Source organism: Mobula birostris, chromosome 7 (genome assembly GCF_030028105.1).
Source record: "Mobula birostris isolate sMobBir1 chromosome 7, sMobBir1.hap1, whole genome shotgun sequence".
Classification (NCBI taxonomy): domain Eukaryota; kingdom Metazoa; phylum Chordata; class Chondrichthyes; order Myliobatiformes; family Myliobatidae; genus Mobula; species Mobula birostris.
Window position 1 is genome coordinate 38295523 of NC_092376.1, and position 16938 is coordinate 38312460.

General features: G+C 38.0%; 1 protein-coding gene across 1 annotated transcript in view; it reads left to right on the top strand.

Moving 5' to 3' along the window:
• Nucleotides 1–8421, top strand: part of LOC140200119 (NEDD4-binding protein 2-like 2) — a 33248-nt gene extending 24827 nt beyond the window's left edge. Inside the window, exons 4-6 of the mRNA XM_072262929.1 lie at nucleotides 3430–3518; nucleotides 3934–4010; nucleotides 6458–8421. Of these exons, the coding sequence (XP_072119030.1) occupies nucleotides 3430–3518; nucleotides 3934–4010; nucleotides 6458–6659 (368 nt within the window). The 3' untranslated portion in view covers nucleotides 6660–8421. The remainder of the gene's footprint in view (nucleotides 1–3429; nucleotides 3519–3933; nucleotides 4011–6457) is intronic.
• The last annotated feature ends 8517 nt before the right edge of the window (nucleotides 8422–16938 follow it).

Genomic DNA, 16938 nt, shown 5'->3' on the forward strand with positions numbered 1-16938 from the left:
GGTATAAATCATTGTATTTTAGATTTATCTTGCTCTTTTATCTTTGGAAATTTATTACTGGATGAGTACTTGATGAAACTAACTGGAAGATTTTTTTCCCCTTTGGATCATTTAGAACATAGAACAGTACAGCACAGTACAGTAAAAATAATTTTGTCATGCAAGATTCTTTACTAATTCAAGAGAAATATTCTGGTACTCCAATATGGGTGGAGAGAAAAGATACATAAGGTTGGTGGTGGAATCACTAGATGTACACAGACTTTGAGGAAGATGCAAGATTCCTTTGCTTGAAAGAACACTTGGATAGCTTTTAATCAGATTTGATGGAGGGGTTTTAACAGGCTTGTACAGATGCTGTAAATATATGTTGTTATTTTCTTAGTGTAAATTATTGGGCTCTGAGTTAGTTTAGGTTTTTAATAATTGACAAAGAATTAGATCTTAAGCTTGTGATTTCACACTCTGCATGTACGTGCCTTATTCCTCTGCTGATTTTTCCATCTAGATGGAATCAATGTATTTCCATGGAGGCAGTCAAACTAAGGAGGGAAGCAGGTTGGTTTAGGCTTTTCATTGTCATGATCAATGCTATGGAGTCATTCAGTTGTATTTTACCCCTGCAATGATTGGATGGAATGAGCAGGGGCATATGGAAATCATACAGCGGTTTAATCTAGTGTAGCTCAGTAAAGAGCTGAGTAAGAGGATGAAAGGCTAAAATGGTTGATGTAGAAGGAAATGGCAAGCTCTACTGATCAGACTCGCTGGCCTTCTGTTAAGTGAGTCAGAAATGCAGCCCAGTGGCACAGCTAGTAGAGCTGTTGCTTCACAATGATGGGTCTAGGTTCAATCATGTAGGTTGGTAGATTAATTGGCCATGAAAATTCCCCTTGAGTGTTAGAGTAAGTAAGTACTGTATCTGAGAAGTATTAATCGGAATGTGGAGAGAATAAAATTGGGATCGATATAGGATTAGTGTCATTATTTGTTGGTCAACACATCAATGGGTCAAAGGTCTTGTTTCTGCGCTGTATCTCTCATTTAAAAATCAAATTGTAACTGGCTATGAGGGTTATTTGGCCAATGGTGCATGGTGTTTTCACCGTGCACCAGGAGTGTTAGAAATTATAGACTTTAAGCATTGTTTATAATGGGACATCAAATCTTGTTCAGCAGTCCTTTTATACTCATCATTTCTCTTGGATTTGTTGCTTTGAAAATGATTACTACTTTAGTTCAGAATTCTCTATTCGTTCTTGGTTCAGCTGCATTTTCTTTTCCAGAGAAAAAATATTAGGCTGGAGGAAGGTGGAACATGTGTTCCTTCAAGTTTGTGCCCTTTGTAATTGATGTGAGAGAATTCTGTCAATAATATCTGCTATTTAGTTAGAGTTTCATCTCTTTACTCATTGAAGCCAATCTGGTGTGAAGACAAATTTATTTCTCCTCTGTAATTGAGCTAAGTAATTTTGGATGGCAAAGTTAATTTATAAATACTGCATCAGTCCAGTATTTACAAAACCAGATTATTTGAATTCTATTTTCACAGATTTGAATTTTAATATGCTTTTAAAAACTGCATTTAAGATTACCCTGAGGGGATAGTTAGCTGGATCATCTCACGGGGAAAAATAACTTTGGTGAGGGACGGCTACCTTCCTATATTGATCAATTATACCTTCTGGTGAGTGAACCAAGAAATGGATATTGATGTCTTTGAAGAAATCTGATTGGGGGATTTATAGAATTAAAGTGGCTTATTGAAGAGTAAGGACAGAAGTATCCTCTTTCTCTTACTAGTTTTGTGTAATCGTGGGCCAGAATTTGCTGGAGGAGGACATCTGGTGCCATGCAGTATCTATTACCACCTTTACTCATCTGTTAACTCAAATATAAAAAAAAATGTTTGCAGTGGATATTGCTGGAAAGATGTTCATTGGTACCAATGGTGCATCATTAAGATTTGTGAATGACCAATTGAAGAACAATAAAGCATAAAGAGAATGGTAAAAGGAAGCAGAACGAAATAGAGCCAAACTAGATAAAGGAAGACTGGACAAAAATTACAAAGAAACTTAAAGGAACATTATGAACAAATGTTTTAAAAACTTTTAAAAACAAATTATCATCTTCAGATACGAGGTTTTAGTTATTACCTTTCTGAACTTTCAACACTGTGCGGCATTTCAAAACTAGTCATGTTATTAACTGAGTTATTAAGTTATCTTTTCAATAGATAGTAGAAATGCAATAATTTCTTGAAACTTGCTTGAAAATTGGCAGTGAGTGCCAAATTTTGTGAAATGTCCAGTTTTCTATGGCACTTCTGCACTTGTACAAGAATACCAAATTATGTTTATTAAATTGCTAATAAAGCATGTAAATTAAGCCTTTAACATTGTTTTTCCAGCAAATTCTAGGCCTATATATTTAATATGATAGATAATATGTTGCATATTCATGTCTTTATGGGACAAAATTTCTGTCTATAGCTCAGAAGCATTCTTCCTGTTTACTTAATTTTGGTATGACATCTCTCAACTTCTACCAAATGCTCTGAATCACCATGAGTATTACCAATGCAGTCTGCATGTTTATGCATTAAATTGTGCACACTTTGCAAATGTTTAGAAAAAAATCAGCTTTAATATTAAGGTTGGAATGTAACCTTTCAATTCTAACTTTATAAACTTGCAAAGCAAAAACCTTTATAATGTTGATCTGCATTTCTATTCTATGGAGAAATGTTATTACATCACATAAAGTAGTGGACGATGCAGCCTCTTCATACTGTAACATGCATAAACAAACGGAATGAATAGCATAACTTTAGATATTGTCATATGTCACTTGTTTCATGTCAAGCATCTCATCACCAAAACTTGATTTAAAAAGCTAAGTAATAAGTATCAAATGCAGGATGAGCATGCCAAAACTGATGGAATGAAGCATCTACATGGCAGAGCCGGAAAACTGTTTCAATATAGAAGTGTGATAATTGAAATTTATCACAGTAAATTCATAAGAACTTGTATAAGGCTATAATCAAACTGAATTTTAATTTGCAATGTACAGTGGAATACTATATTTGGATGAAATAGTGGTTTTCATTATCAATATAAAAAAAATTTAAAATGAAAGTTCAACAAATGAGCATTGAATTAATAAATGTTAATACATCAGAAACGTATAGTAACTTTACCTCAAAATTGGGATTTGTGAGTGTGTGAGTTATGCATTGAGATAATAAATGCAAAATGCAAGTGCGCAGAAATACAGACAGGTATCGTGCGAGAAATTGGTAGAAATGAACAAATCAGAGTTTTGGAGCATTGTTAGTGCTGTACACAAATAGAAACAGCATTTTTCAGGTAAATAAAGTATAATGCAAAGTTGAATGTAATCTATATTCTCTTTTATTAATAGCAAAAAGATGTATGGATGAAGGCAGGTCACCCATAATTATAGATAATACAAATATCCAAGCATGGGAAATGAAGCCATATGCAGAAATGGTAAGGTGTTTGTGTACTTCAGAGATCAATTCGTAAGTAGTGACTATTAGTCACTTGCCAGATATTAGGAAAAATCTTTTTAGTACTTCTGAAAAATAAAGCAATTTTACTTTATTTAATTTGTGGAACAGGTTAAAAATATTATGATAGACTGTATTGTATGCATCTTGCAACAGAATTGCAGCCAGAAACACAAATTAGCATCAGTTGGAATTTATTTATGTATTTTGGATAATATTTTTAGTTTGTGTTGCTATTTAGTTTGTGCATTAAGAAGTTTTAATTCTGGTATCCATGCACCTTCATTCAAATAAATGGAGCATATAAAATATGTTTATGTAGAATTGAAAAATGGACATAATTAATCAACCAGGAAAGGCTGATTCCTGATATTGTTTACTGTTACCATCCACAGGCTGTGAAGCGACATTACAGAATGAGTTTTCGTGAGCCAGAAACTTGGTGGAAGTTTAATGTTGTGGAGCTGGAAAAGTAAGAAATTTACTTAATTTTAACTTTTTTGAATTGATTGCTTGTATTGAGCATTTACAGAAAGGGTAGTAGAAACATTTGATATTTTATAAATATGTATATGAGATCTCATAATTATATGCTATTATATCTTTGCCTAAGTTTATTGCATAAATGGTGATATATTATCAGTTGCATTACTACTATTTGATCTTCTATGTTGATGCTTCTTGCTTCTGAAGCATGAGCTATTTTAAGAGAATTAAAATAGTTTTGGTAAAATCACTTATTAAATTGATATTTAATTCTGTCAATCTGAAAGTTCTATAACGTATTGCATGACTGATATCCTGAACTGATAATACAGAGAACACAGATTCAAATCTAATTATTAGTGTGTGAATTTGAACTTGAAAAATGTGGAAATTAAAGCCAGTTTATTCATTCTAATACTTTTTAAATATCCAAACCTTTTTAAGTAGCCATTTCAATATACAACTCTTACATCTTTTGGCACTCTAGAAAATTGACAGTGACATTCTTACTAAAACTAGGATGAATGAATTTCCATTGGTAAAGTGACTGATACTGTTGTTAATGTTACTATCGTGTGGCTCTTCAGTGTCTGGTTTGGTCCATCTTATTTCTGGCCATTCTGCAAGAGTTTATCAAGCCAATAGTTATGACCCAACAATCTCACTGATTAGTAATATTTCTCTGTCAATCAAAAAGTTAAAAACAGAGATTTTTGCAAATGATCATTATACATTGGAATATGGAACAGTTCTCCCTTTCATGCATTTAGTCCTAGGCAACATTCAGATTTGAGACATTGTGACAGAACATTCAGAAGCATGAGAGAGGTAGTGACCAAAGAAGGAACTAATCATTTTGATTTCTTAAGTACTATTGTTGCCAAGCCCACATCTTCTACTTTGTTGCTGCTAACAAAAAATCAACCTAACATGAACATTTATTCCTGTTCCTTAAATTTTGCTGGGTCAGAATCCTTGGACCCCCGCCCCCCAACTTTACTACCACAGCAATTAAAGGAACGAAAGTTTACCATCACCTTTCCAAGGGGATTTAGTTTCAGAAATAAATGCTGGCTTCACTGATGATGTAAGATGATTTATTACCTGTTTATGACAAATTATTTGCAATTTAATCTGCACTATGGCCCTTGTCTGTCAGACTTCTAGACTAATAAGACAATGGAGCCATGAGATGCATTTTGCATGGCAACAATTAAATAAATGGCATATCCAGTCAATAAGACTGAGCACTTCAGATACTAATTCCATTCTCCTTTCTAATTAGTGCTCATATCTTATGTGCTAGTCTTCAATGACAGCATAACACTGTAGCACAATACTTTAGAATCTACCTTTCAAATGCCTTAAAACATATCTTTTTAACATTGTCTTTAGTTATCAGTAGGGTGGAGTACACAATCCTCTGTATCAATGGCGCTGATGTGGAGGGTTGTGAGAATTTCAAGTTCTCCAGTGTAAATATTGTGAACAATTTGTGTTGGTCCAGCTTCATGTATCGCATTTCCGAAAAAGCACACCAATGCCTCTGCTTCCTCAGAAGGCTAAGGAAATTTGGCATGCCCCCCATGAATCTTACCAATTTTTGCAGTTTCATCATTGAAGTGATCCTGCTCAGATGCATTACAGCGTGCTGTGGCAACTGCTCTGTACAGCACTGCAAGAAATTGTAGAATTGTGAATGTAGCCCAATAAATCATGCAAACTGGGCTTCCCTCCATCTATACTTCCTGCTGCATTGGGATAGGAGAGTCAAAGATCTCTCCTCCTATGCTGTCCTCTCCCACTGAGCAGAAGATAAAGCTGGAGAAAAGCTACCACGGGGCTCAAGATAGCTTTAATCCCACTGTTACCAGATTCGTAAATGGATCCTTCATATGTTAAAAGATGTTCCAATCTGTAAAACCATGGCTCTTGCACTTTATTTGCTGACCTGAACTGCACTTTCTCTGTAACTGTAACACTATCTCCTACTTCTGCTTTCTATTTTACTACCCAGGTGATCTGTTTGTATGGTGTGCAAACAAAAGTTTTTCACTGTACCTCAGTACATGTGACTTGGTACATAATACACTAATGCAAATACTAATGGTTGGTGCTTGGAAAAATAAAACAATAAAATAATGAAACAGACCGTCTGTAATGATTGGAGAGCTGACAGTCCAAAGAGTCCTAATATTTATAAGAATGTAATGCATCACATTCTTTCAGCGATGATAAAGAAAAAGTGGAAGCTTGTCAAATAATAACTTTATTTTAGTTGGGTTTTGTTTGAAATCATTTAAATGCAGTGTCAATGAAATGATCTTTCTCACTACTTTTGCCAGGACAATAACTAAACTGATTTTAAAATGTAGTAAATGCTGTTCAATATTATTTTCTAATTATACATTTCTAAATTTTATTTTATTTCAGGAGGAACAGACATCGGGTTCCACGTGAGAAGATTATTCAAATGATGACCCGCTTTGAACATCCCATGTCTTCAGATATAGTGTTAAGTTCAGTGGAGCCTTCGTATAGTCATAAAGTTATGCTGAATCTACTTCCACATTCTAACCAGAGATGGGAAGGACCACTTGGTTCAAGTTCCATCAGTGGCGTAACTAATAGATAGCATTAGAGACGCTTATGAACTGTTGGTATTTCAGTAAATCAATATAGCAGATCATTTCTTCCCATAATGTGTGTTTCTGGAAGACCAAAGTTTTAAAAGCTTATAATAAATATTTTAGAGTACTGGAATATGTTGATCACTTGAAAAAGATGGTAGACTAACATTTGGAAGATTTGTGTCTTATAATGCTCCATTTATTTTCTGTGGCCGAGCATCATGCCAGAAGGTATAAAATAGAGGATTTAGATGGAAAATATTTTCTTTTAACCTGTTTAAATTTATTCTGTGCACAGTTTGTAATTTTATACATGAATTTGTGACATGAATTGGAATTCACCTTAACTATTTTTATTGGAGGGACTGTTGGGGGATTCAGATAATGCATTCAGCTTGTTAATTTTAGTTTGCTTTCTGCAAAATTGCACAATAAGGTAGCATATTATCTATAATTTGAAACAGTTGATCTGCTGAGCAACTTGCTGGGTAATTCAGTCATTCTTTCTTAACTTTTGGATAGCAGCCATTAAGTTATCTACAGTTCTTGTCAGATCAGAAGCTTGAACTTTTGTGTTTATGGATATTTGCATGTATTTAGAGGAAAGAACCCCATTTCCTTTATTGTGGAATGTCTCAGATACCCTAAATTTGCATGAAACAGTTTTAAGATTGTAAATTGAATATATTTTAAAATGGAGCAGTGCAGCAGTGTTAATTATGATATTGAACCTATTCAGTTGAAAGCAGTAGATTTTACTCTGCACTTTTGGTTTGACCATCAAATGATCAGATTGATGTAACCTGGACTTTAAACAGATTTGGACATATTGTAATGATGGCCATCTCCCTAACCTGATAGATAAAAAAGTATTTAAATTCTATGTAATATCATTGAGAAAGATTACCATAATTTACCTTAACTAATATTACTATCTAGGTAAGTTTGAAAAAATAATACTAACTATTGAATAGGTAGCAAAGGCTAAAGTTCTTTTTGGCCTACATACAGGATGTTTTTTAAATTAATTCTGAGTTGTAATTTCGGTATAAAATTGGAATTGTAATTAAAACTATTATTATTTATTGGGGGAATTCCCAATTTTAACTGCTATTTGGATATCAGTGATTACTAAGTCTTTTCCAAAACACCAGCATTAGTTTTTAGATGAACACCCACAGGTCTATGCTCTCCACCCAGTTGATGTAATTACTTTCTTTTCAACATGCCATTCACTAAAATAGGGAGTATAAAAGTGCAGGAGAAAGTCAGTGGGTCATGCAGCATCCAAGGAGGTCCGACTCAGAGTTCCCCCAGCAGTTTGTTTTTGCTGCAAATTACAACGTCTGCATTCTCTCCTGTCTTCGATCTCCTGTAATATTTTGAATGAATTGGCATTTCTTAATTTCAGACAACAAAACAGTTTGTGTAATATTTCCTTGCAAATGAATCCTCAGTATCTAGATAGTATTTTGAATAAACTGTCTGCACCTTCAGTAAAAATCGCTCCCTTCCCTTTACAAGTGGATGTAAAAGATCTAATTTGAAAAACAGCAGAGTTAACCCGTTCAATGTTTTTCTTCAACATTATTTAAAAAATACTTGTCATGTGATTTGATACTATGTATGATACCTTGCTATGTGCAAATAAACCATCTTATTGCCCCATCTCTCAACAGTGACTACAGTTGAAAAATATATTTAATTGCATGTTAAGCATGTTGTAAGATGTGAAAAGTGCTGAATAAATGTGTATTTTTCTTTTAATGGGCTTTTAAGTTTTCTATAGAAATTCCTATGACCTGCATTCCACATATTCTAGTAAAAATGTATAAAGACCAAGAGATGACTGGAATAGAAAAGTTATACCCACTTTTAAAGTATTATCAAAGCATTCTGCTAGAAATCTAGCATTTTAAAGAATGTACTAAAACATAGAGTAAGTTAGAAGGTTGGCACCACATTGTGGGCCTTGGGGTCTGTATAGTGCTCTAATGTTCTAAAATAAATCTAACCTTTCCCTCCATAGCCTTCCGTTTTTCAATCATCCATGTGCCTATCCAAGAGTCTCTTAAGAGTATTTCTTTGCCACCACCCCAGCAGGGCATTCCACACATCCACAACTCTCTATGTTAAAAATGAACAACTTCCCTCTGACATTCCCCCTATGCTTTCCTCCAATCACCTTAAAATTATGCTGCCTTGTGGTAGCCATTTCTGGCCTGGAAAAAAGATATCAAGCATTCCACTCTATCATTGCCTCTTAGCATCTTCTACACCTCTATCGAGTGACCTCTCAACCTCCGGTGTCATTCTGGCGTCCCAGTCAGCAGCAAGTGCAGCACAGAGGAAGGTTCTCGCAGGCTGGCGGGAATTAAAAGGAGAGCTTCGTGGGAGTTTGGTGTCATTCCAGCAGCCTAATCAGTGGCGGGAGCAGCACAGGGAGGAATAAATAAAAGTACAGAGGAGACAAGCAGAGTGGCCATAGTTGGGAGTGAGCCAGTGGTGAGAGTGGGTGTGTTAGGCTTTGGCTCAAAGGAGGCTTTGGCTTGGAAGCGGCATTGGCTCTGAGTAAGTGGGGTAAATTTTTGTTATATTTCACTTTTTTTCTTACTGTGTCAGGGATACTTATTGTAGTTTAAATTGCCCTTATGTGTTCTTTATCCTGGATGTTGGAATTCTGGGAGATCTGGAGTCTCCTGGGGAACTACATCTGAGTGAAGTGAATCCAGCTGCAGCTCCTTGAGGACCAACTTAAGGATATGGAGCAGCAACTGGATGATCATTGGCTTGTACGGGGGAGTGAGGAGATCATCGATCAGAGTTACAGGGAAGTAATTACCCCTGTGTTGCAGGAGGCAGGTAGCTGGGTGACTGTCAGGAGAAGAAATGGGATGGTGAATAGGCAGTTCATGCAGAGCACCCCTGTTGCTATTCCCCGCAGTAATAAATATACCATTTTGGATACTGTTGTGGAGGGTGACCTCCCAGGGGAATGTCACAGAGACCAGGTTACTGACACTGAGCATGGGTCTGTAGTGCAGAGGGAACGAGGGAGAAGAGGGGAGCAGTGGTGATAGGGGACTCAATGGTCCAAGAAACAGACAGGAAATTTTGTGGATGTGAACAGAATGCCCGGATGGTATGTTGCCTCCCAGGTGCCAGGGTCTGGGACATCTCAGATCGTGTCCACAGCACTTTGGAGGGGGACGGCGAGCAGCCAGATGTCCTGGTATATATTGGTACCAATGACATGGGAAAGAAAAGTGAAGAGGTCCAGAAGTGAGAATTCAGAGAGCTAGGCAGAAAACTAACAAACAGGACCCCCAGGGTAGTAATTTCTGGATTGCTACCTGTGCCACATGCCTGTGAGAGTAGAAACTGGATGATTTGGCAGATAAATGCGAGTCTGAGAAGCTGGTGCAGGGGGCAGGGCTTCAGGTTCTTGGATCATTGGGATTTCTTCCAGGGGAAATATGACTTGTACAAAAGGGACAGGTTGCTCCAAAACACAGGGGGACCAATATTCTCGTGGGCACATTTGTTGGCACCATTGGAGAGGCTTTGAACTAATTTAGCAGGGGGGTGGGAACAGGGAGTGAAGGGACTCAGGATAGGACACAAGGTAAAAAAGCAAAGATAGCATGCAGTCAGACTGTCAGGAAGGGCAGACAGATAATAGGACAAATTACAGCCAGCAGGGTGAGTATCAGTGCATTAGGGATACAAAAGCAGAAAGGGTAGCAAATACAGTACTCGTGTTATATTTCAAAATGAGGTGAATGATCTTGTTGCACTTTTACAGATTGTCAGGTATGACGTAGCCATCACTGAATCATGGCTGAGGATGGTTGTAGTTGAGAGCTGAATATTCAAGGTTACACATTGTATCGGAGGGATAGGAAGATAGGCAGAGGGGGTGGTGTGGGTCTGCTGGTAAGAAATGGAATCAAATCATTAGAAAGGGGTGACAGTGGACTGGAAGATGTTGAATTCTTGTGGGTTGAGTTAAGAAACTGCAAGGGTAAAAGGACCCTGATGCCATTTGTATACAGACCTTCAAACAGTAGCTGGGATGTGGACAACAGATCACAATGATCACAAGAAAAGGTGCGTCAAAAGGACAATGTTATGATAGTCATGGGAGATTTTATCATGCAGTTAGATTGGGAAAGTCAGGTTGATAATAGAGCTCAAAAGATTGAATTTGTTGAATGCCTACAAGATGTTTTGTCGTTGAGCCTACTAAGGGATCAGCTACGCTGAATTGAGTGTTACGTGTGTGTTATGTGTGTTACCCATGACTGTGTGGCTAGGCATACCTCAAATGCTATCTATAAATTTGCTGACGGTACAACCATTGTTGATGGAATCTCAGGTGGTGACGAAAGGGATATGGGAGTGAGATATGCCAACTAGTGGAGTGGTGCCACAGCAACAACATGGCATTCAACGTCAGTAAGATGAAAGAGCTGATTGTGAACTTCCAGAAGGGTAAGACAAAAGAACACATACCAATCCTCAGAGGGATCAGAAGTAGAAAGAGTGAGCAGTTTCAAGTTCCTGGGTGTCAAGATCTCTGAGGATCTAACCTGGTCCCAACATATTCATGCGGTTATAAAGAGGGCAAGACAGCGGCTATACTTTATTAGGAATTTGAAGAGATTTGGTATGTCAACAAATACACTCAAAAACTTCTATAGGTGTACCGTGGACAGCGTTCTGACATGCTGCATCACTGCCTGATATGCAGGGGCTACTGCACAGGACCGAAAGAAGCTGCAGAGGATTGTAAATTTAGTCAGCTCCATCTTGCGTACTAGCCTACAAAGTACCCAGGACATCTTCAAGGAGCAGTGTTTCAGAAAGGCAGTATCTATTATTAAGGACCTCCAGCACTCAAGGGCATGCCCTTTTCTCACTGTCACCAACAGGTAGGAGGTACCCAAGCCTGTAGGCACACACTCAGCATTTCAGGAACAGCTTCTTCCCCTCTGCCATCTGATTCCTAAACAGACATTGAACCCTTAGACACTACCTAATTTTTTTAAATATATAGTATTTCTGTTTTTTGCACAATTTTTAATCTATTCAACATATGTATACTGAATAAGGTTATTTATTATTATTACTTTTTTTCTTCTATATTATGTATTGCATTGAACTGCTGCTGCAAAGTTAACAAATTTCACGTCACATGCTGGTGATAATAAACCTAATTCTGATTTTGATGTAATGAACTGGAGGCGATTAGGGAGCTTAAGGTAAAGGAACCCTTAGGAGTTGATTAAGTTCAACTTGAAATTTGATAGGGAGAAATTAAAGTATGACGTAGCAGTATTTCAGTGGACTAAGGGGAATTACAGTGGTATGAGAGAGGAGTTGGCCAAAGTAAGTTGGAAGGAGATGGCAGGGGTGGCAGCAGAGCAGCAATTACTTGAGTTTCTGGGGGAAAATGAGGAAGGGGCAGGATAGATGTGTTCCAAAAACAAAGAAATACTGAACTGGCAAAATAGTACAACAGTGGCTGACAATGAAGTCAAAGCTAATGTAAAAGCAAAAGAGAGGGCATACAACAAAGCAAAATTAGCAGGAAGATGGAGGATTGGGAAGCTTAAAAACCTACAGAAAGCAACTAAAAGAATCAGGAGGGAGAAGATGAAATATGAAATATGAAAGCAAGCTAGCAAGGAATACCATGGTGGATAGAAAAAGCTTTTTCAAGTATGTAAAAAAAAAATAAAAGAAATGAGAATGGTTATCAGACAGCTAGAAAATGAAGCTGGAGAATATAATGGGACAAGGAGATGGCAGATGAATATAATGAGTATTTTGCATCGGTCTTCACTGTGGAAGACACCAGCAGTGTGCCAGGTGTTGAAGGGTGTGAGGGAAGAGAAGTGAGTGAAGTTTGATTAAAAGGGAGAAGTTGCTTAAAAATCTGAAAGATCTAAAAGTGCATGTGTCACCTGGACCAGGTGGACCGCACCCTAGGGTTCTAAAAGGTTGCAGAAGAGAGTGTGGAAACATTCGAAATGATCTTCCAAGAATCATTGGACTGTGGATGATTAGGTGGACTTGAAAATTGCAAATATCACTCCACTCTTTAAGAAGGGAGGGAGGCAGCAGAAAGGATATTATAGACCAGTTAGCCTGATCTCAGTGGTTGGGAAGGTGTTGGAGTTAACAGTTAAGGATGAGGCGATGGCGTACTTTCTGACACAGGACAAGATAGGACAAAGTCAGCATAGTTTCCTTTAGGGAAAACCTTGTTTGATAAACCTGTTGGAAATCTTTGAGGAGGTTACAAGTAGGATAAATGCATTGGATGTTGCGTATTTGGATTTTCAGAAGGCCTATGACAAGGTACACATGAGGCTGCTTTATCAATTTAAGAGCCCATGGTATTACAGGAAAGTTATTAGCATGGTTAGAGCATTGGTTGATAGGTAGGAAGCAAAGAGTGGGTATAAAAGGATCTTTTTCTGGTTTGCTGCCAGTGACTAGTGGTGTTCTGCAGGAGTTGGTTTTGGGACTGCTTCTGTATATCAATGACTTAGATGATGGAATAAATGGCTTTATTGCCAAGTTTGCAGATGATACAAAGATTGGTGGAGGGGCAGGTAGTGTTGAAACAAGTAAGCTGCAGAAAACTTAGACAGATTAGGAGAATGGGTTAGAAAGTGCCAAATTAAATACAAGCTTGGAAAATGCATGATCATGCACTTTGGTGGTAGAAATAAATGTGCAGACTATTCTAAATGGGGAGAAAATCCAAAAATCTGAGATACAAAGGGACTTGGGAGTCCTTGTGCAGAACACCCTAAAGGTTAACTTGCAGGTAGAGTTGGTGGTGAGGAAGGCAAATGCAATGTTAGCATTCATTTCAAGAGGTCTAGAATATAAGAGCAGGGATGTGATGTTGAGACTTTATAATACACTGGTGAGGCCCCACCTTGAGTATTGTGAATAGTTTTGAGCTCCTTATCTAAGAAAAGATGTGCTGGCATTGGGGTGGGTCCAGAGGAGATTCACAAGGATGATTCCGGGAATGAAAACATTATCATATGAGGAATGTTGGATGGCTCTAGGCCCCTACTCGCTGGAATTTAGAATGATGAGGGGGATCTCATCAAAATTTTCAAATGTTGAATAGCCTAGACAGTGTAGATGTGGGAAGGATGTTTGCCATGGTGGGGGAGTCTGGGACAAGGCACAGTCTCAGGATAGAGGGACATCCATTTAAAACAGATGCGGAGAAATTTCTTTAGCTAGGGTTGGTGAATTTGTGGAATTTGTTACCACAGGCAGCTGTGGAGGCCAGGTTGTTGGGTGTATTTAAGGTGGAGATGGATAGGTTCTTGATTGGCCACGGCATCAAAGGTTACAGGGAGAAGGCCAGGGAGTGGGGTTGAGGAGTGAAAAAAAGATCAGTCATGATTGAATGGCAAAGAAGACTCGATGGGCCAAATGGCCTAGTTCTGCTCCTATGCCTTATGGTCTCCTTCAATGCAGAGAGAAAAGCTCCAGCACATTCAACTTATCCTTATAAACATGGTCTCTAATCCAGACAGCATTCTGGTAATCCTCCCCTGTATGCTCTCTAAAGCTTCCACACGCTTCCTATAATGAGGCAAAGAGAATTGAACACAGTATTCCAAGTGTGATATAACCAGAATTTTATAGAACTACATTAACTCACAGCCCTGACTAATGAAGACCAACCCATCATGTGCCTTCTTAACAATACAATCAACTTGTGCAGCAACTTTGAGGGACATATGGACATGGACCTCAAGATCCCTCTGTCCTCCAGACTGTTAAAAATCTTGCCATTAATCCTGTATTCTGCCTTCAAGTTCTACCTTCCAAAATGTATCACTTCACATTTTTCTAGTTGAACTCCATCTGCCATTTCTCAGCCCAGTTCTGCATCCTATGTCACATTAGTAACCTACAGCAATCTTCTATACTATCCACAACTCCGCTATTCATCGTGTCAATTGCAAACTTACTAACTCACCCTTCCTCACTTCCTCATCTAAATCATTTATAAAAATCACAAAGAGCAGAGGTTCCAGAACACCACTGATTGCTGACTTCCAGGCATAATACAGTGGTGCTAGAAAGTTTCTGAACCCATAGAATTGTCTTTATTTCTGCATAAGCATAACCTAATGTGTGATCAGATCTTCACTTAACTCCTAAAACTAGATGGAGAACCCAATTAAGTAAGTTAGACATATCAGCCTGCTTTACATTGTCCTCACAAATATCAGGGTCTCTCTCAGTGGTGAATACTGAGGCAACATATTCATTGTGGACATCCCCTATTTCCTCTGACTCCAAATACTTTTCCTCTTCTATCCTCACTCTAGTCATCCTCCTCTTAGTATTGGGAAGATGTTGGATGAGGTTTCAGGGAATTTGGAGACACATGATAAAATAGGCCAAAGTCAGCATTTTTTCCTTAAGGGGAAATTTTGAGGAAATGATGGCACAACTACCACCTCTCTTAAACAACAAAAAGTCTAGTGCTAGTCAAAATAAATGGCCATAGTGCAGATAATAGAAACTTCCACAGCAAGAAGCAGCACCAATGCAGTTGTCAATGTACTAAAAAAAGAGTTAAGGGGAATAAGCTTGAGTGGAATTGAAATAGACTGTTCCACATATCCCACAAAAGACATGCATAGATTGAGACAGCCAGTACCCATAATTACCTCTTTGATCTGGAGAAAGTGAGCAGAGTTGAAGTTATTTAATTTTAAGACAAGTTCAGACATGTTGGCCAACCCTGATTCGGATAGGTCATGTCTAACCAATCTTAGTTTTTTTGAAGAGGTTACAAGGAAGGTTGATGAAGGAAAGGTGATGGATGTTGTCTACAAGGACTTTGTCAAGGCCCTTTACAAATTGCTACATGGGAGGCTAGTTTGGGAGGTAAATTTGCAAGGCATTCAGGATGAAGTAATCATTTGGATTCAGCACTGGGTTCCTAGGAGAAGCCCGAGATTGGTGGTAGATGATTGTCTTGCTGATTGAAGGATGGCGACTACTAGTGTGCCACAGGAAATGGTGTTGGATTCATTGTTATCATCTATATTAATGATTTGGATGATAATGTGTGAATTACATTAGCAAATTGCAGTTGACACCAAGAGGAAAACAGCATCTATCATCAAAGACCCCCACCATCCAGGCCATGCTCTCTTCTCACTGCTGCCATTAGTTAGGAGGTACTGGAGACTCAGGTCCCACACCACCAGCTTCAGGTGCAGTTATTTCCCTTCAACCATTAGGCTCTTGAACCAGAGAGGATAACGTCACTCATCCCAACACTGAACAAGTTCCACAATCTATGGTCCCGCTTTCAAGGACTCCACAACCCATGTTCTCAATATTTGTTACTTATTTATAATTATTATCTTGAATTTTATTTCTTTTTTTGTATTTGCACAGTTTGTCCGCTTTTGCACAATGGTTGTTTGAACATCTTTGTTGCGTGCAGTTTTTCATTGATTCTATTGTGTTTCTTTGTATTGACTGTGACTGTCCACAAGAAAATGAATCTCAGATAGTATATGGTAACATATATGTACTTTGATAATACATTTACCTTGAACTTTTGAACTTTGAAGACTGTAGGTGTAGTGGTCAGCAAGAAAAGCTATAAGTTTGCAACGGGATCTGGACCAGCTGGGAAGAAATGGTAGATGAAATGTTGCTCTTTGAAAGGACAAACTAGGGTAGGATTTACACAGTAGGTCGCTGAGAAGTCTAGTAGAACAAAGAGATCTGAGACTACTGTTCCTCTTACCAAGATGCATTATCATACATTTCCCAACACTGTCATCTGCCACTTTTTTGCCCATTCTTCCAATTTACCTAAGACCTGCTGCATCACATTGTTTCCTACCCCTCCACCTATCTTTGTGTCATCCGCAAACTTTGCCACAAAGCCATCAGTTCCACTATCTAAATCACTGACAAACAATGTGTCCCAAAACTGACCTCTGAGGATCACCACTATTCACTGGCAGCCAACCAGAAAAGGCTCCCTTTATTCCCACTCACTGCCTCCTGCCTGTTAGCCATTCCTCTATCCATGCCAGTGTATTTTCCGTAACACCATAGGATTTTATCTTATTAAGCAGCCCGACATGTGAGGCACCTTATCAAATGCCTTCTGAAAATCTAAGTAAATGACATCCACTGTCTCTCCTTTATCCACCCAGCTTGTTACTTCATTGAATAATTCTAACAGATTTGTCAGGTAAGATT